This window comes from Euprymna scolopes, chromosome 12, assembly GCF_053919585.1.
Source record: "Euprymna scolopes isolate OS-2025 chromosome 12, ASM5391958v1, whole genome shotgun sequence".
Lineage (NCBI taxonomy): Eukaryota > Metazoa > Mollusca > Cephalopoda > Sepiida > Sepiolidae > Euprymna > Euprymna scolopes.
The window spans coordinates 79,817,136-79,838,707 of NC_136493.1; the positions used below are offsets into that span (position 1 = coordinate 79,817,136).

Genomic DNA, 21,572 nt, shown 5'->3' on the forward strand with positions numbered 1-21,572 from the left:
CCCATACTTACAAAACTGTTTAAGCATTGCCTAAAGGAGAAGTGCTTTCCAACACCCTGGAAGACCTCATCAGTATGCCCTGTATTTAAGAACTCAGGTGATAAATCATCTCCCTCTCAGTAAAGATCAATAAGTCTCCTGTGTGTCATGAGTAAGTTGCTGAGATCCATATTAAATAGAGAAGTAGTCAACCACCTCAGCAGAAATAACCTTCTTAGTGACATGCAATATGGTTTCCGTTCTGCTAGATCTACAGCAGATCTGCTAACGGTTATATCTCATAGGATTAGCGAATCTCTCGACAAAGGCTTCCTTTCTAGAGTAATTGCTCTTGACATATCAAAGGCCTTCGATAAGGTATGGCATAAAGACCTACTTCACAAGATTTCCAACTACGGTATAACTGGAAATGTTTTCTCAATCATTAAATCATTTCTCTCTGATAGGCTCATAAGAGTAGTGATTGATGGGCAGAAATCAGAAGCCCTCAGTATTAATGCTGGAGTCCCTCAGGGGTCCATCCTGGGCCCAACTTTCTTCCTGATCTACATCAATGATCTCCCAAAACACATACTTAAATCATTCGTTGACATTTATGCTGATGACACGACCATCTATGACAACACATCAAAGGCCGTAAATGACAAAGTTCTCACTGATTCTCTCTCCTCTGATCTTGAGCGCGTGGTACAGTGGGGAAAGAGGTGGCTGGTTACCTTTAATGCATCTAAAACCAAACTCCTATCTTTACATCATCAACGCTCTGATCCACATCTGGCATCAATTGAAATGAATGGCTCTCGTCTAGGGTAGGCCCCATGTTTTGACAAGCTTCTGGGTTTGACCTTTACTCCTGATCTGAAATGGAACATGTACATCAAGTCTGTTTCCAAGGTCGCTGGAAAAAATGGTGGGATCCTTCTACTGCTCCAGAAGATATCACTACTGATGCAATTCTCTATCTATATAAAAGCCAAGTACGTCCAAGGATGGAGTACTGCTGCCACATCTGGGCAGGAGCTGCTAAAAACAGCCTACCCTGCCTTGACAGAGTACAAAATAGACATCGTGGTTTAGTGGGGGATGCCCTTTTCTCTTCCCTGCAACCTCTCTCCCACAGAACAAACGTTGCGAGCCTGTTTTTGTTTTATCGTTATTTCTATGGCAAGTATTCGTCTGAGCTCCAATCTCTGGTCTCCCCTTGCCAATATTTCACAAAAAAACACTCGTCTAGCTGAAACCACTGTCAATAATTTTCCCCACTCTTTATCTGTGCCTAAATCAAAACGTAGATTCCATGAACAAAGCTTCTTTCTTAGAACTACATGTCTGTGGAACTCTCTACCGCTTGCCTGTTTCCCACCTGACTTCAACCTGGATGTCTTCAAGTCCAACATAAACAAATTCCCGATGAACCGCCCCCTTAAGTAATGACACTTTATCAAATCTCCAATACTATCGAATACTACAATACTATCCTATTGATTACTGTACATGCAATAACCCTTATCCCCGAGTGGCTTCTGGACCTTGATAAGTGATGACCTGCGTATAAAAGAAAATGTTGTCTATTACGCTGACTATGGATGTTTTCAGAGAATATTTTGTGTTGTGTGGATGCCTATTAACATCTCCCTCAACAACGCCCGACACGTAATAAAATCAACGGATTTAGGTCTGGAAAGCTTTGAGGCCACAAGTCGGAAGTAATATGATCATGAAAATGTTCCGCTAACCATTCTTGAGTGATTTGAGCCTTATTTGATGGTGCAGTCTTGTTGAAAAATGAAAATCATTCAATTTCTTATTCTATCGATCCATGGCTTAACAACAGAATCCAGGTCATCAATGGCAGCAGCAGACTTTACTCTTAGTCCTTGTCGAAAGAAATGTGGTGGAATCACATTGCTAATATTCATTGCTAACAACCCCCAAAACTATAACAGTTGTGGGAAATTTTGTGTGTATGATTATTGGAACGTGGAGGGGCCAGCACGTAGCCATCTGTCATTCCTTCTGTTTACTTTTTGGTCCTGATCAAAGTTCTTTTCGTCTGAAAAAAAAAGCATGCCTTGTTCAGCAGGATGTTTCATGTTATTTAAAAGTCTCTTGGGTCTCACTAAACGATTTTCTTTGGTGATCTCGGACATAAACCGGCCTCTCTTCATCAGATAGGACTTGTGTCCAAGATTCTTATGGACAGAATTGTGGCTTCGAAGACACTATCTTTATTGACTTCTGAGGGTTCTCGTCAATTAAATTCTGAACTTGTTGAATAAACTCGTGTGTTCTAATGCTGTCAGAGCGTTGCTGGTGCTTTTACGTTTAGCAACAGGAGAAATTCGGCCATCATTATCTTCTAACTCTTTGCGAACTTTTAAAACAAAGAATCGAGCGACATTAAGAAATTGTGCAATTTGCAAATCGCTGTGTTCTGCCATAATGGCAACTATTACAGCATGTCTTTTCATTTCCTGTGTTAGTTTATTATCTCCCATGATAAAAAAAAAACAAAGTAAAAATTTATATACAGGGAAGAATTGGTAAAATAAGCGATGTTCTCAAACACCAGATGCACCCTGTATAATGAACCTCTATTTCCTGTTCCATTTGCTGGTGCTTGCTTCTAGCTGAGCCCTTTCCACGGTGGGGAGATGAGGGGAGGGCTAATGGAATTTCACAAATCTAATATAAATATGTATTTATTTCATTTGTGTACTTTGATTTATGTAGCCTTTTAGTTTTTTATCTTTATTTATTAAAAACAATTATTTACATTTTGTAGATGAAATGGAATCGTCTTTTGAGCGCATTAATTCGTCAAGAAAGAGCACTCGTTTGAAAAAAACCATTTCGATAAATTCACAGAAATCAGACAAGTCTGGAAATGCAGAAGAGGTAATAATGCACATATGATAATGCTATTGACATGTCACATCATAAGATGTTGTCATATATGTGACTGCGTATGCTTGTTACTATTTAGTGGAATGCAACTTCTATGATGATGATGACAATAATAATAATAATAATAATAATAACAATAATAATAATAGAAACGCCAGTAACAACAGCTAAACACAAAATGTGACAACAGAAAAATAAATAAATAAATAAATACTACTACTACTACTACTACTAATACTAATAATAATAATAATAATAATAATAATAATAATAATAATAATAATAATAATATGGGACCTTGGGGAGGCTGAGTGCCACTCAAATTCCAGTATAAACCAATGGCCACTACCAGCGAGAAATCAATGGTAAGTGGCTGTTGCGATGATGCAAATTCATTTGCAAATGCTATCGAAGGAGGTGGAGAGAGCTGGGCGTCTGGGGAGACTTGTTGTCACTCAGCTTCCAGAGGTTTCCGTTCAGATCGCTTGTTGACTTGTGTGAAAGCTCCATGTGAGCCAATAATAATAATAATAATAATAATAATAATAATAATAATAATAATAATTAACCCTTAAAACAGTAAAAAAAAAAAATTGAGGAGACAAAGCACTTATCACACCTCCACTGAAATAGTGTGGAGAAACCTAAGACATTGGTGAAGTTTATTGCCAGCAAAATTCCAGTGATGACCAATGGTCGTTGCCAACGAAAAATCAATGAAAAACGGCCAGAAATATAAAACTGCTACAGATGTAAAACACAAAGAAACACCAAATAGAATCATAAAAACTGAAACTGTATAATTGTAAGCCATCCGAATTTTAATGACAATGACATTGTATGCATACATACATACATACACACACACACATACACACACTCATATATATATATATATATATATATATATATATATATATATATATATATATATATATATAAATGTATATACACATATATACATACATATATTAAAATAAAATGCGCATGATATACGTTAATAAGCCTAATTACAACGCAATATTTTGTAAAATAAAGAAACAGTTATTTGTTTAAAATTAATATTTGGACGTAATATGCCATCATCGGAATATTTTTACTTGTCATAGTGGCAAATGGAAAAATTCAGTAGTACAGAATACGTGTGTTGTTCTTCAGCAGTGATATATTATAATGTCCCTAAGATTACGCTTTGCGCACGTGATATGAAAGTTAAGGTTGTGTTGGAGGGGGGGGATAATAGGGCCTCTTTTTTGCACATTGTGAAGGTTGTGTATTCTTAATGTTGCGTTAAAGAGAAAATTCTGATGTCCAGCTGAATAAAATATGTTCAACAATCTATCTGAACTGTGTTTGTTCAGATGTTCTCGTTTTTCTCTAATATATAAAATGACTCCTGGAATGTGAGGACTAAAGGACAAAATAAGGAAGCGAGAGTTATGCTGTTGCCAAAAGTAAACCTAAGATCCATTTTCTACTCTCCTAATACGCATTCCGAAGATAGTACAACAAGTAAAAAAAAATGATATTTGCACGGTGAAATTATGGTGAAATTATGGTGAAATTATGGTGAAATTATGGTGAAATTATGGGGAAATTACGGTGAAATTATGGTGAAATTATGGTGAAATTATGGTGAAATTATGGTGAAATTACGGTGAAATTATGGTGAAATTATGGTGAAATTATGGTGAAATTATGGTGAAATTACGGTGAAATTATGGTGAAATTATGGTGAAATTATGGTGAAATTACGGTGAAATTACGGTTAAATTATGGTGAAATTATGGTGAAATTATGGTGAAATTATGGTGTAGACGATACAAATACGACCTTTATTTTTTGCTTAAAAAGAAATTTGGGCAAAAAAAAAGAAATTCTAATGTTCAGCTAGTGTTATTTCTATTTGGATAATTCAAACTACGTTTCTAATCTTGGATGTTATTTTCATAACATTTCGGCCGATGTAATCTTCGACATTGTTCAGATGCATCTTGTTGAATTCAAGAAACTTGTATGTAATTTCAAACTGGACGCATTATTTAATCCACAGAACTAGATTGTTCTCATTTCCTCAACCATAACTGAGTATAATTCTTATAAAATTTGTCTTTATGTCACGAGGATTGAATCTTCAACCTTCAGAACTGAGCTTTACTTAATACCCTAACACCATTATCTATCCGTTACACCATGTGCCTGGTTAAAAAGAGAACATTCTGATGTTAATTTAATAAATGTGTTCAACCCTCTTTAATATTCCTCTGAGATCATCAGATCTAAGCCTGTTTTTAAGATTTACGTTAAATATGTATCGTATCATCCATCGTATCATTTCTCGCCATGCAACACATATCCTCACATTGATCAATTGTTTTTTTCTTTTTACATTATTTGCATTGTTAAACGCTTAGATCGATTACACAGAAAAGACGTTGCGAGCATGTCTTTGCTCTATCATTATTTTCATGACAAGTTGACCAAATGGATATTGTCGCGGACTATAGATTTTGTTTTTCTCTTTTAGGAAGAAAATGTTCCACCTGCAAGTATGATACGCGTGATGAAAATGAACGCGCCGGAATGGTACTTCATTGTCTTGGGTTGTTTGGGCGCCATTTGTAGGGGATCTTTAAATCCTTTCTTTGCAGTGATTTTCAGTAAAATCATCGCCGTAAGTTATAATGTTCAATAACAAAGGAAAATGCTCTGAAAAATAAGAAAACTGTTTTTTGTGTTTTTTTTTTGTTTTGTTTTTTGTTTTTTTAACCATTGCATGTTAATGTCCTTTATTTTTTTACTAGCCGAGATGTTCAGCGTTGTCCGGGGCCATAAAAAAAACTAAATGGAAGTTAATTAATGTGTGTAACATCTTTATATTTGTATAATTAAAATATGAAATATTTTATGTGTGGGAGTAATAACAGGACACTTCATTTCAGTAAGAGCTTAGCACGCGAGTAAGTGGCTTTATTCGGGTCGCCATGACAGTTTACCTCTTTCCCGGAGAGTTGCCCAAATGCAAAGGTAGCGAGTTCCGATCAAGGGTACATAATTCGGGGGTTATGTTAACATGTATCTTTTTTTTATTTTATCTTATTTAAAAAAAAAAAAAAGAGAGAGAGAGAGAAATGTCATTCGAGTTGGAAGACTTTAAATCTAGGCGGCAGTCGTCTGATAGGACATTGTCTAGCACTGCTTCTCGTGCTATTGACCCCTTGGTGGCCAATATGAAGCTGGTCAGTGAGTTCACAACGTAGTGTCTTGGGGATAAATACGCGGCATTCTTTGAATACTAGGGATTAAACAGTGAACAAGTCATTCCGCATATTCCAGAACTCTTTAAGGTTTGGATCAAGATCAAGTCTTTATGTTCAGGAAACCCATTTTTTATCGTATCTATGAGGCTCAAGTCTAACCACTGCTCCACGGGTCCTGGGCGCAGTGGTTAGAGTACTGGGAAAAATCAATTGTAAAAGTGGTATTCCTCTGAAGGTTGAAGGTTCAATCCTCAGTGTGGGCGACCGAAAAATACATTTGCGAATTACTTAGGGCCTCTATCTAGTCATGGCTGACGGAACAAGAGCACGCTACCCCCGTAAAGTAAATAAAGGGTTCCGCTCGAAATTCCGACCAAATTCTCGAGTTCGACAAGATACACCTGAAGAAGGTCGGAGGTTATATCGACCGAAACGGTGTGAAAATTACACTCAAGATGAGAACAGTAGTCCGATGAATAATAATACAAATAACCAATCCTCATCTCAAAGATTCAGTTCCGTAATTGTGTAGTCATTATTTGATGCTTGAAAACCTTGGGGAGCTCGCAAATATCGGTATCTGTACCATTCTGTTATGAGGGTGGGTGTGTCCCATGCTTCCACAGCAAAAGGAACACTGTACTATCCATTCCATGCATCGAGGATAGTTTTCTTTTTTCATGGGTTTATTGTATTGACAAGGTTGAATGAAGAGGATGTGTTGTCTCTCGTTTTGTTGCTGCATTCAAATTCTGCAGGTCGACTGTTCTATGTGGGCTGCGTCTTTTTTGGGGGAACTGTGATCATTCTGGAACACCACGTTAGTGTCCCAGCTGGCACTGGTTCAATTGCGTCTAGCTGGCATTTGACAGCTTCTTTCAGGAAGGGGACTTGGATTGGCTTTTGAACGGCTTTGGGTTGATAGTTGTCTAAAAATTTAATGGTGAGTGGCTCGCCCGTCATGGTCTGCAACTTTTGGTGTGTGCACGTGTTGAATGCACTGCTGGCGAAGTGACACTTGATCCAATTTTCTAGGTCGTTTCAATAATCAGGTATCACGGGGAATGGCAGCTTGTCTGGTGGTGGTGGGCAAGGTGATCTGGATGGGCAACTGCAAGCAGCTAATATACAGTTATATGAACAGTTATATGTACAGTTATATGTACAGTTATATGTACAGTTAGCTGATTTGCAGTCTATTTTTGTTTTGGCTGCTTGACTCCTAATTTGTGTTGGAAAGTCGTTGTCAATAATCCTTAGTTTTTTAGGGCTGTCTGTGAGATATATAGGTCCCTAATTTTTGGGCAGATGTGAATCATCTCTGGACATGTTACATCACCAAGTTTTAATGTGGTGATTAGGGCTCTTATGATGGACAAATTGTTGTTTACAATCTAGTGCGTAATAAATGTTAAAGTGCACCAGAGATCCTTCAATATATTCTTTCCAGCTGTTCTGGTTTGGGCCCCAGTATCTGCCATGGCGGTTAATTAAGTAGATTGTAGTTTCACCTCAGTATGCATTAATTGTCCAAGGTGCTTGTGAGCCATTGTATTCAATGTGACTGTAATGTAAACTAATAGGGTGCCTCTGATCGCCCTGGTGTGAACTGGTTGCTGGTCCATGCCCCATTCTTTCTTCTTTTAGTCACCTGTGCTGCATGTTCATGGTTGATATGAAAGAGGTGTCATCACTCTGGTTGTCATTAGGGTAATCCTCAATTATGGCATTGGATAATGCCTTGCTGTGGCATGTGCTCGAGAACTGGTTTTCTCTTCCACATTTGTGGCATGATCTACCCCAAGCGGGACATTGTCTGTGGCCCTTTGGGTGTGTTCTGTGACTGCAACCTTTACATTTGTTCTCTTATTACTTGTCTTATTCTGTGGCAGTAATTTTTGTGATGAGGCGAATTTGATTGGGGCTATTTGTAAGGTCTCAGATGGGCGAAAATGGTTCAATGCTCTGGCAGTAGATTCTAAAGTCAACAAGCGTTCGGTTAGATCGCTTAGTTTGGGCAGGGAATTAATCTCTGTCAAAATTTTATTTTGGTAGATTTCCCGTAAGCTGGCAATGATCTGGGATTTGATCATATCCTCAGAGAATGAGGTTATACATCATTAGTTGTTGCAAGCACATTGTCTTTCAGAAGCACAGAGCATTGCTTGTAACTTCAATCAGGAAATGAAAGATGTGATAGTTTCCCCATCACCTTGCTTCATGATGAAGAATTGTTGTTGGTACACCTCAAAGTGGACTGACTTGATCCATTTATTGTCTGACGAGTCTGGGTCTATGATTGGGCAGTTGGATTCAATGCGTGATCCACGCATTGAACTCAACTGCGTAAAGATGGTGTGGGCGCATGCTGCTCGGAAGGTAATGAACGTGCCATGAGTTGTGTCATTTGCTCTTGCATGGCGAGCTGCTGTATCTGCATTTGCATCATGAACGTTACCAGGTTAATCCCGGTCTTTTTTGATGTGGGTTCGCATGGGTTAGACATTTTCCGTAGTTGTTGTATGTCAAAATGTGTAAAATGTATGAGGTGTTAACAGTTTAGGTGTAAATGTGAGGGTAGGGGTTTAAAAGGCATTCAGACTCACCCACGTGTGTCCGTTGTCTTCTTGCAATTTTCCTCGTTCTTGACTTGGGATGGACTGTTCTATTAACGATTTATTTATTTATTACATCCACGCTTGACATCATGTATAATTAAAATATGAAATATTTTATGTGTGGATATAACAGCAGGACACTTCATTTCAGTAAGAACTTGCCACACAAGTAAGTGCCTTTATTCAGGTCGCCATGACAGTTTACGTCTGTCCCGGGGAGTTGCCACAATGCAAAGGTAGGGAGTTCCTATCAAGGGAAAATAACTTGGGTATTATGTTAACAATATCAAAACTTCTATATCTCCTTCTCTTTCTCTCTCTTTCTTTTTTTCCCTCTCTCTTTATAGTCTCTAACAAAACCAGACTCAGTTTGCCGACAAATAATATTTTTTCTAAATTTTAGATATCATACATCCGGGGCAACACCGATCAAGAAAATATAAACTTCATTAGTTTTCGGACTGTTAGCTGAACATACAAACATGCATACATATATACCATACATTACGACCATGTAATCCCAACAGCCATCTACCTTGAAAATGCTGCTGTGAAACCTGGCATAGTTACATGGAATAAGTCAGAGAGAGAGTTGCAACCTTGGTTGAAGTGAGTGTCCCTAATGTTGGAGAGATGAACAAAGCTGAAAGGGAGAAACAGACCAAATATCAAGGTCTCATGTATGATATGAAAAGAAACTGGAATCTTTGAGAGATATCAATCATACCAGTTATTATGGGTGCCACAGGGCTTATGAAGAAGAACCTGAAGTCGTACCTAACTAATATTCCTGGTGAACCAAGTGCAAAAGAGATCCAGACAATTGCACTTAAGGGAACAACGAGGATACTAAAAAGAGCTCTCGGTTGGTTTCAATAAAAAGCAGGGCAATGTTGGCAACTGTTTTGGCTGCCCCCATAGCCAGCGTTACAATTTTCAAAGGAAGAACATTAAATAAATAACTAGACTCGATGAATTCTTGTCCCGGAATGCAATAAAACCTAGAGACCACAAGGAAGACATACTATAACATATTTAAATGATCAATTGGGCAGAAGGAAAATTATATTCTCAACTTCTCTACTTGTTTGAGCGGTAAAGGAGAACCGTAATGGAATATTAGAATATCTATTTATCTCATATAGAGATAAAGTGTTAGCCCCTACGATGATGCCCCTTGATTTCTGACAACTTCAGCTCAAGTAAAAATAAACAAAAGAGCGAATAACTGTCCTTTATAAAATAAATTCAGCCATTGCATGGCAATGTCTTTTTTATTATTTCTAACCTTTACATGGTCATGTCTTTTATTCGATTTTCTTTTCTTACAAATATGTAATTCCTTATTTTATACATATTTTTATCTGTTTTATGTTTATTATTGTTTTTCACTTGATTACATTGTTACGTATTTTTATTTTTATACGCAAATGTGTGCAAAGGGCGATAAACTAGGTTGCTAGCTCTGGTGAATGTGACGTCAGATTGTGGGGCGTGTTCCTATTTTTAATTAATTTGCATAGCGAATAGCCACGTACCTCCCAGCTTCCAAAATAAGTAGTTTGATGCTGAACATTTTATCCACTCGTTGCGGGCACGTTTGAGACAAACCTACAGAAATTTAGCCGTATCTCAAACCAGCATTTACGACCGTTAATTCAAAAATTAACACGTTCATAGATTTACGGGCTTCTCGTGGAAATGTTAACTTATGCTTTCTGCATTTATTTAATTTAATTGTTGCAGTAAACGAGCGCTTATTTATCCTTGCAAAATATCTTGATTATTTCTGGCGGCATCCTCAATAACGAAGAAGGAATCAACAATCTGATACTACATTACTGACAAAGTTCAATTTCTCACAGAAAAATGAAATTATTTTCAACGCAGTCATGGTTCCGTTGAAAACCAAAAGAAACTGTGTAAGACAAGAACCCTTCGACATTAACTTTGAATTCTTTAAAATGCAGGAATTTATATTTATCCGTCTATTGAAAACATATTGTAAGCATTCGTCATATTTATTGTGTGTTATACTCGCAGGGGCATCCGACGTTGCCCGGGATTAAATGAGGATCAACGAATGTTCCACACTTCCAACCTTTTTATTGTCATCAGTGAAATCGTCCATTTTTTAATCATATCGATTAATTGCCTACTCTAGTCTGGTACCCACCATGGTGTATCAAGCGGAAGATTCACATGCCTCCTTGCAGTGACTTAGTCCACAATACATTGAAGTCTACATTACATTGTAGATAACCTACAGTTGATTTTATACAATTATTTTTATATAATGACATGAATTAAAGTTTAAAATTCAAATGTCTAATATCATGGTTCAACTGTGTTCTAAATTGAAACATTCATTACGAGCGCGCCCCAGTCTTATCAAAGAAACTACTGTTTATTTTATACGCTAAGTCTTTTTGTTTGTGCGGTGATAAATCTTCTTTAATGCATTTGTGATGTTAGGCTGTATAAAAGTGTTAACTTTGATCAAAATCGACGTTCCTTCTTTAATCGGACAGTACTAGCAGACTGCCCGGCATTTCCCGATCGTAAAATACGCTTGAATATGATATTTTGATTAATGCAGATTTCGTATTTATTATTATATTATATTGGACCCAATATATAGTAATGATTTAAAAAATAAAAAATGAAAATTACTTGTGCGCCACTACCGAAAATCGAAAATAAAATGTTTATCTTACGATTTAATTTTTCTTTGGGCGTTAATGCCTGAGCTATGAAAACGTGTTTGCTGCAAGGCTAAAAAATTAAAACATGAACAAATAGCTATTACGTTGCGCATGCATATTCGTAGTGCTGTCGTTCGACCTTCACCTGGCAAATTCCATTTTTTAAATTTTCACACTTTTACACCGATTTTCCCCGGCTAGAATTCAAGTATAAAGTTTCGCATGGGTTTGAATACCCTATATATTAGGTTTCATGTCTGTAGACCAAAAACTGACAAAGAAGTTGGTAGACAAAAATTTTAAACAAGTATATATACGTATATATATATATATATATATATATATATATATATATATATATATATATATATATATATATATATATAGAAAGAGATTTGTGTTTACTATGACTTTTTATGCAACTATCATGCAAGTATAAATCATGTAGAATATTTGCATGTATATAATTACACATAATTTTTAACTAAATATGATCATCCCATAAGAAAACAAAAAAAAAATAATAATAGGGAATTAATTAAAATGAATGTTTAAAAGAATATGCAAATTAGCCAGATCTTTTGCAGATGAATGCAATTCCACGACCCATATATAACAAAAAGGGGTTTTAATATGAATATCAACACACACACACACACACACAAAATATATATATATATATATATATATATATATATATATATATATATATATATATATATAGGAGTATAGATATATACCTATTATATGGTCACTAATTCACAGTAGCCTTTTACGTCTCAATGACAGTTCGCCTTGTTTGTAATGAATACGAACAACAAAACTTTTAATAAAATAACTCATAACAGCCATTAATATACTATTGAAGTACTTTTGATCACTTATAATGTTGATGTCGCAAGAAAAGGTCCCAGTTTTCGAATCTGGTTTAAATCAGTTTGTTGTTATAAAAATATGCTCTTCAATATTCCCTGTTGTTTGCGCCGAGCAGTTAAATGTAGAATAAAAATACATCTTTAATACAAGTTTCTATTAAAAAAGTAAAGACATTTTTTGTTTTTATTTAAAAATAAAAACTTTCATCGTATATTTCATTATTTTATCTAGGTTTTCACTCTACCTTTTGAGCAGCAAGAGTCGAAAATAAATCTGTATGTGGTGCTGTTTGTGGTGATGGGGGCTGTCGCTTGTGTCGGAGAATTTACACAGGTAAGCTATATATATATATATATATATATATATATATATATATATATATATATATATATATATATATATATGAGCAAACAGTTAATAAAACATGTTAAAAAACACTTTGAAAAGAGTAAAACATATTTAATCCGAAAAGGAAACACTTGATAAGTGGATAGTCCTTAATCCGTGGAGTTTCGAAGAAATACTTTCCTTCTCACCAGAGGGTAGGAATTAGCAAAATGCGATATCGGATTTTGCATATAAAAGTATTTGATGAAACAACAAGTAAGTCAAAGATCTTGCTTGATAACAAGAAAGTGAAGCAGAGGGAATATGGTGAAGAAAAAGGTGATTATACGTGAATGGATAGTCTGGTGAAAATTATATAAATTTATATATATATATATATATATATATATATATATATATATATATATATATATATATATATATACCATAGAACCCCGGGACACGGCATTAAAAATTAGTAACAAAATTCAGTATATAATACATATGTATATAATCAAAAAACATTATAAGTAACACCGTAAGGCGGGGTAAAACAGTAACCAGGGACCAGAAAGCATCGTATTCAACATCGTAGCCTGAGAACCGTATCCTGAGGTCACTGTATCCGGGGTTCTACTCTGTGTGTGTGTGTGTGTGTGTGTGTGTGTGTGTGTGTGTGTGTGTGTGTGTGTGTGTGTGTAAATACTGTACTAATTAGCAGAAATGAACAATGGGTTAAAAAATCACGCAGGACCATTTAATGTTTCCATGTGCTATCTTGATCGGCTGAAATTGCTGATTTACTTGACCTGTGTATACTATATAATTTCACTAGAGATATAGAAGTAGAAACTATCGATATTTATATGAATGATGGCCTCCTGATGGTAAAAATGCTGATGACCATAAATGTGATAAAATTAAAAATGTTATTATGAAGAAAATGAAAAAAATTAGTCTTAAAATAGATATAACCTCAGACATCAAAATAGTTAACTTTCATGGTGGAACCCTGCATATTAACAAAGGAACATATGAACCTTATAAAAAAGAAAATATGAACCCTATTCATGTCCATCTACTCTCAAACCATCAAAAATCGATCATCAAACGCATTCCCAAACTTATCAGCAAAATTAGCCTTAGCTCTTCAACTAAAGAAATTTTTGACACCCACAAGATAAGTAGATTAGTAAGATTCTTAAAGCCAGCGGTTATAAAAAGATCAACTGGACTACATTGCATCTACATTATGTATGAACAGGCCTAAAAAGAGTATAAAAGCAGAAATAACCTTCTTAGTGACATGCAATATGGTTTCCGTTCTGCTAGATCTACAGCAGATCTGCTAACGGTTATATCTCATAGGATTAGCGAATCTCTCGACAAAGGCTTCCTTTCTAGGGCAATTGTTTTGACACATCAAAGGCCTTCGATAAGGTATGGCATAAAGGCCTACTTCACAAGATTTCCAGCTACGGTATAACTGGAAATGTTTTCTCAATTATTAAATCATTTGTCTCTGATAGGTTCATAAGAGTAGTGGTTGATGGGCAGAAATTAGAGGCCCACAGTATTAATGCTGGAGTCACTCAGGGGTCCATCTTGGGCCCAACTCTCTTCCTGATCTACATCAATGATCTCCCAAAACACATAGTTATATCATTCGTTGACATCTATGCTGATGACACGACCATCTATGACAACACATCAAAGGCCGTAAATGACAACGTTCTCATTGATTCTCTCTCCTCTGATCTTGAGCGTGTGGTAAAGTGGGGGAAGAGGTGGCTGGTTATTTTTAATGCATCTAAAACCAAGCTTCTATCTTTACATCATCAACGCTCTGATCCACATCTGGCATCAATTGAAATGAATGGCTTTCGTCTTGGGGAGACTCCATGTTTTGACAAGCTTCTGGGATTGGTCTTTACTCCTGATCTGAAATGGAACATGTACATCAAGTCTGTTGCCAAGGTCGCTGGAAAAATGGTAGGATCCTTCTACCACTCCAGAAGATATCTCACTGCTGATATAATTCTCTAACTATATAAAAGCCAAGTACGTCCAAGGATGGAGTACTGCTGCCACATCTTGGCAGGAGCTGCTAAAAACAGCCTACCCTGCCTTGACAGAGTACAAAATAGACATCGTGGTTTAGTGGGGGATGCCCTTTTCTCTTCCCTGCAACCTCTCTCCCACAGAACAAACGTTGCGAGCCTGTTTTTGTTTTATCGTTATTACTATGGCAAGTGCTCGTCTGATCTCCAATCTCTGGTCTCCCCTCGCCAATATTTCACAAAAAACACTCGTCTAACTGAAACCACTGTCAATAATTTTCCCCACTCTTTATCTGTGCCTAAATCAAAACGTAGATTCCATGAACACAGCTTCTTTCTTAGAAGTGCACACCTGTGAAACTCTCTTCCGTTTGCCTGTTTCCTACCTGACTACAACTTGGATGTCTTCAAGTCCAACATAAACAAATTCCTGATAAACCGCCCCCTTAAGTAATGACACTTTATCAAATCTCCATTACTAACGGTTACTACAATACTATCCCATTAATTATTGTACACGCAATAACCCTGATCTCCGAGTGGCTTCCGGGCCTTGATATGTGGTGACTACCCTGTAAAAAAAAAGAAAAATTATTTGGTTTACACCTCCTTTCAACCAAATGTTTAAAACCAATCTGTGTAAAACATTTCTAAATCTTATTAAAATACATTTCTCCCTACGTCACAAATTTTTTTATTAAAATACATTTCTCCTTAAGTCACAAATTTTTTAATAAAAATACTATTAAATTAAGTTATAGCTACATTTATAACTTGGCAAAAGCAATAAAGAATCATAATAATAACATTCTAAATATGATACAGAACGTTTTAAAAAAAGCTAAAACTTGTAGTTGTATAAATAAGTCTGAATGTCCTCTCAAACAAAAATGTCGAACAACCTCTATTGTTTACCAGACTAATATTAAAGCTCATACCATTAGTAAATACTTTATCGGACAGACACGTAATATATTCAAACAAAGATATATCGACCTTAAATGCCCTGCTTTAATCAAGATTATTATGAGAAGACATCACTTTCCATATATTACCGGGAACTACTATAGAATAATCTAATACCAATTGTTAAATGGGAAATTTAAAAAATGTGTAGAGGTTCTAAGTAATTTACAATTGCATTGAGAATTGGACCTTCAACTTCCAGGAGAATATTACTTTTACAATTGATTTTTGCCAAGTAATCCATTGTGCAGAGTACCTTTTTGTGGCAAGAGTTAAGCAATCACTAGAGTTCCGCACCTTCATCAATTTAAAATATTAAAATTTAAGTGCCAGATTAAAAACCAAAATAGACAAAAAAGCATTTGAAACAATAAATTAAATTTTACATTTAGATAATTGTATCAAGATTAATTCAGCAGATGATAGAAATAGTATACACTGGTTCAACACTACGACAACAATCTACAATCTAAACAAAAACTCGCAACAACAAGCCTTGCGTTTCATGAAATTTTCCTATTCAAAACACACATTAGATATATCACATACAATGCATTAAATGCAGGAGCATCGACATCGGTGACGATTCTACTCGTACGAGTCAAAATCATTCTCATTCTACAAACACCTCACCACATGCCGTAATTTCAATAAGAACATGTGACTCAAAATACTTGGGAGGAATGTAGGTAATGTAAAGATCATGAAATCTATCTTCAGAGCCAATCTCAATCCAACAATTAATAATTGATTAGAGCTTAACTTTATGCATAAAGAGTTTTCTAGTTCGGTAGAGGGATTCTATCTTCTTTGCAGCGAACATGATAGCACCTTCTTTTTTTTATTATATTTATTTTTTTTTTTTACTATTTTTCGCCCCAAACAAGGCATATTGCTACTTGGAACGTAAGGGCTACTATACGGCATTTTGTCTAACAGAGGACTAAGCAGTAGATATGGAGGGGAATCCAAAGTCTAGCAGTCCGAGACAAGAAATTATTAGAAAAGGCTTTCCGGCATCTAGGAACCTCAACAGTTAAGGAATTAGATTTTTCTGTTCGTCGGGTTACTCGATGGGGTACCATTGCAATGAACTCATTATAGCACATTCCATTAAAATATTTGTAAAACAGGCATAGCTATGCAACATTGCGGCGATGGGACAGACATTGGAGCTTATTAGATTTGAGACATTTTGGGGCTCTGTTTAAGAGTGAAAGACTTAGTGATAGATGCAACAACCCAGATGTCAAAACAATACTCCATGCATGTGGTTTTGTTAAGATATAGGATACTCTTTGGTGTGAATAATTTCCAAACACTGTAGAAAAGGCCCATCTTCTTCGCAGCAGCTTTGGCAATGCCTTCAATGTTGCCTAATGAATGTTAGACCGAGAATTTGAAAGAGTGGATTTTAGGTAGGGTATTATTTATCATGACAGTCGATAGTTGTGAAGGGTTTTTCTATGAATTTATTCCAATTCAAATTATGTGTGAATGTCAGGTTGAGGAGTTTGAACGTTGGTCTTTCAGAAGGCTGCTATCGACCATTAAACTCGGTGGTTGGAAAGGTTTCATGAAATTGGAACATCATACCCTTTGCTTATCCTGATAAATCTTTTGAATAATAAATGCTAGGATCAACTGGATATTGATCACGACGAAATCGATATAGAGGAGTTCTTTGTTGCTGTTAAATGGAATGTTGGACCATTTGAACTTTGCTGTCTGTTATTCACCTCTTTTTGTTCGTTTTTGGAGGGAATGAGTCACCTTATATAAATAATTTTAAATTATAGATATGATAATGAATACCTATTTCCTTACAAATTATTTACTTTCATTAATTATAAACGTTGTTTTTACAGATATCAATGTTTGGGGTTTCAGGTGAGAATTTGACATTGAGACTACGCCAAAGATTGTTTCAATCTATTTTGCGACAGGTAAGAAATTATATATATATATATATATATATATATATATATATATATATATATATATATATATATATATATACAGAGAGAGAGAGAGAGAGAGACAGAGACAGAGAGAGAGAGAGACTATTGTTTTCGATTAGCCAATGAAAGAATATATACAATTGAAAAACAATAGTTTTATTACAATTTTTATATGAAAATATACTTCATTAGAATTGGTTCATTTTTATTTTGTTCTAAAAATCAAACAATGTTAAATAACAAAATAATTAAATTTGTTAATTAATGTACACAAAACTGAAAGTAAAATAAATTGATTCGGCAGTTTCTAGGACTAATTTCATTCAGCTCTTTATTTTAATTAAGTACAATTTCATATAAAAATGATAATAAAAACTATTGTCTTTACACATCGGGAAATTGCATAATTCTTACGATAAGGCATCAGTATAAGTATATATTAATTATTTATTACATAACATGTTTTTTAAATCATATTATTACTTAACATTGTTTTTTAATTATTTTATTACTTCACATTATTTTTTAATTATTTTTATTACTTAGCATTGTTTTTTAATTATTTTTATTACTTAGCATTGTGTTTTAATTATTTTTATTACTTAACATTGTTTTTTAATTATTTTTATTACTTAACATTGTTTTTTTATTATTTTTATTACTTAACATTGTTTTTTTAATTATTTTTATTACTTAACATTGTTTATTTAATTATTTTTATTACTTAACATTGGTTTTTTATTATTTTTATTACTTAGCATTTTTATTATTTTATTACTTAACATTGTTTTTTAATTATTTTTATTACTTAACATTGTTTTTTAATTATTTTTATTACTTAACATTGTTTTTTATTTATTTTTATTACTTAACATTGTTTTTTAATTATTTTTATTACTCAACATTGTTTTTTTAATTATTTTTATTACTTAGCATTTTTTATTATTTTATTACTTAACATTGTTTTTTAATTATTTTTATTACTTAACATTGTTTTTAATTATTATTTTTATTACTTAACATTGTTTTAATTATTTTATTACTTAACATTGTTTTTAATTATTTTATTACTTAACATTGTTTTGTAATTATTATTTTTATTACTTAACATTGTTTTTTAATTATTTTTATTACTCAACATTGGTTTTTTATTATTTTTATTACTTAGCATTTTTTATTATTTTATTACTTAACATTTTTTTAATTATTTTTATTACTTAACATTGTTTTTTATTTATTTTTATGACTTAACATTGTTTTTTAATTATTTTTATTACTTAACATTGTTTTTTAATTATTTTTATTACTTAATATTTTTTTTAATCATTTTTATTACTCAACATTGTTTTTTAATTATTTTTATTACTTAGGATTGTTTTTAATTATTCTTATTAATTAACATTTTTTTAAATTATTTTTATTACTTAGCATTGTTTTTTAATTATTTTATTACTTAACATTGTTTTGTAATTATTATTTTTATTACTTAACATGGTTTTTTTTATTATTTTTATTACTTAGCGATCTTTTCAAATTCGTTTCTTTCTCTAGCCATTTGTTCATTTAATTTTTCATCTTTTCGAAGAATCGAAAACGTTTGTGATACATATGGAACCCATATTTTTTTATTATTTTAACGAAAGAATGATCATGAGGAAAAAAAGGGAAAAAATGAAAAAAGTATAATTAAACAAAAGAATTCTGTTATTTTAAACAATGTCTGCTTAAATGGAAAAATGCTGCCTAAATCTACCCACATAATATATATTGACATGCATTATATATATTGATAATGCAAAGAAAGAAAAATCCTTTTGACGTCTAAATGTACTATTTCATTCATAGCCGACATTTGTTTTAAAATAAAGAACATTTCATATGAGCATGGTACGAGGGGCGTTCAATAAATAGTGTCCCTAAGTTGTCTGATCTAGCTGCACGTACAATGATTTATGTCTTTATGAGTTATTTAGCAAATACAACTCTGATTTTTCTTTTACAAGTCTTTGAATAGAATCAATAGTGAAATGTTCAGTGCCGTGCAATGATCCGGTTTTGTATTTGAAAGGAGACTTTTGATGAAAGGCTGTGATCGTGGATTTAAATATGGAAAAAGCTCCCGGATTTTTCACCCCCGTTTACCATTAATGAGGCATCTGTAAGTCGGGTGGAGACTGCCATTTTGAAAGATCGATGTATGACTATTCGCCAAATAGCCTAAGAAGTCAAGATTAGTATAAAGTATGTGGAAACTATCATTCATGACAATTTTCATACGCATAAGAGGTCTACTTGATGGATTTTTAAGTTGTTGACACTTTTTCAAGAACAGCGAAAGTGTCCTCCCCTGCAAGACAATGCTCCTGTTCACAACGCACATCTCGCCGGATCAGAAGCACGGGCATGTGCATATAAATTTTTCCCCATCCCTCTATACCCTTCTGATTTTGCACCTTCTGATTTTTACCTCTTCCCAGCCATGAAGCTGATTTAAAAAGAAAGCATTTCTCGGATGATGCAAACTTAATTATCGAAGTCATGTCTACAAAAACGATCACCAGAGCTGCATTAAATGATAGGAGAAATGCATAACTCTGGGTTGCTTCTATGTGGAGAAAATAACTGCCAATTTTAGTTGCTCTACTCTTATGCGAAGTGGACCAGGAGCATTACTTATTCAACTCCCTTTGTACAAAGGTAAAAATGTTCACTTTTTCATAAACGTTGCATATTTAATCTACCACCATGAATTAAATTAAGGATTCAGTTTAAAATTCCGTACAGATTCCCAAGTTCTACAAGATGTATCTGAAGAAGTTCGAGGGTTACATCGGTTTGAAACGTTGTGAAAAATGATACTCAAGATGAGAATAGTAGTCTGAATTATCCAAATAATACGAATCATATTGTGTTAAATATTTTATTCGAAAGTACCCAAACACACTTTTTATTATTAGTATTATTTCTAAATATTGTGTAGTGGGTGTTTCTTTCATGATCATGGGGTATGGATGCTGGTAATATAATCCCGACTTCCACCATCCAAATAATTCTCCAGTTTCATTTAGTTCCCTTTTGGACTTTTGAAGACTTTATTCAAAAACATTTGTTTTTCTTGCACCACTTTAAACAATTGATTAATGGAAGACAGGGACAAATGTAATGTGGCATTTTATCTCACCAAAATGCAAAAAACTTTTCATTTTTACAATTTTAGGAAATGGCCTGGTTTGATGAAGAGAATAACAGTACGGGTGTGTTGTGTACCCGATTAGCATTGGATGCGTCGTTAGTTCAAGGCGTAAGTTTTAAAGACTCATTTTTTCCGTTTTTTTTTTTTTTAATTTACTAATGAATTATTGTTGCAGATTTTGTTCGAATGTCGAAAATATTATCAATTTGACCTGCGTTCAGAATGAGATATAATGACTGCACCTATTCATAAAGAATGACTGCACCTATTCATAAAGAATGACTGCACCTATTCATGATAAAATATATCAATTTCATTGATGATGGGTGATGACAATCAAAGGTCAAAACAGCTTATGACGAAGTGTTTTTCGTTTAAAGCCACGCTATTTTAAGAGCTATAATTGGTATGCTTGAATGTTTATAACTGGTATTTAATATATTTTTTAAAATCATAAACTTTATAAGTTTATGATTTGTATGTAATAATATTTTTAATTGGTTTGTTGGTATGTTTATAAGTTCAATCTTGATACGTTTATAATTTGTACATTATGTGTTTATAATTTGCATGTTGGTATGCTTATAATTTGTATGTTTGTATATTTATGATTTGTATGTTGGTATGTTTTAATTTGTATGCTGGTATTGATAATTTGTATGTCAGTATGTTTATAATTTGTGTGTTGGTATGTTTATA

At 33.9% G+C, this 21,572-nt stretch overlaps 1 protein-coding gene across 1 annotated transcript in view; it reads left to right on the forward strand.

Moving 5' to 3' along the window:
- The window catches only part of LOC145291074 (ATP-dependent translocase ABCB1-like), a 290,243-nt gene that overhangs the window by 219,255 nt on the left and 49,416 nt on the right, over nucleotides 1-21,572 (forward strand). Inside the window, exons 39-43 of the mRNA XM_080136587.1 lie at nucleotides 2,786-2,898; nucleotides 5,435-5,581; nucleotides 12,598-12,699; nucleotides 17,588-17,665; nucleotides 20,898-20,981. Coding sequence (XP_079992713.1) covers nucleotides 2,786-2,898; nucleotides 5,435-5,581; nucleotides 12,598-12,699; nucleotides 17,588-17,665; nucleotides 20,898-20,981 — 524 coding nt within the window. The remainder of the gene's footprint in view (nucleotides 1-2,785; nucleotides 2,899-5,434; nucleotides 5,582-12,597; nucleotides 12,700-17,587; nucleotides 17,666-20,897; nucleotides 20,982-21,572) is intronic.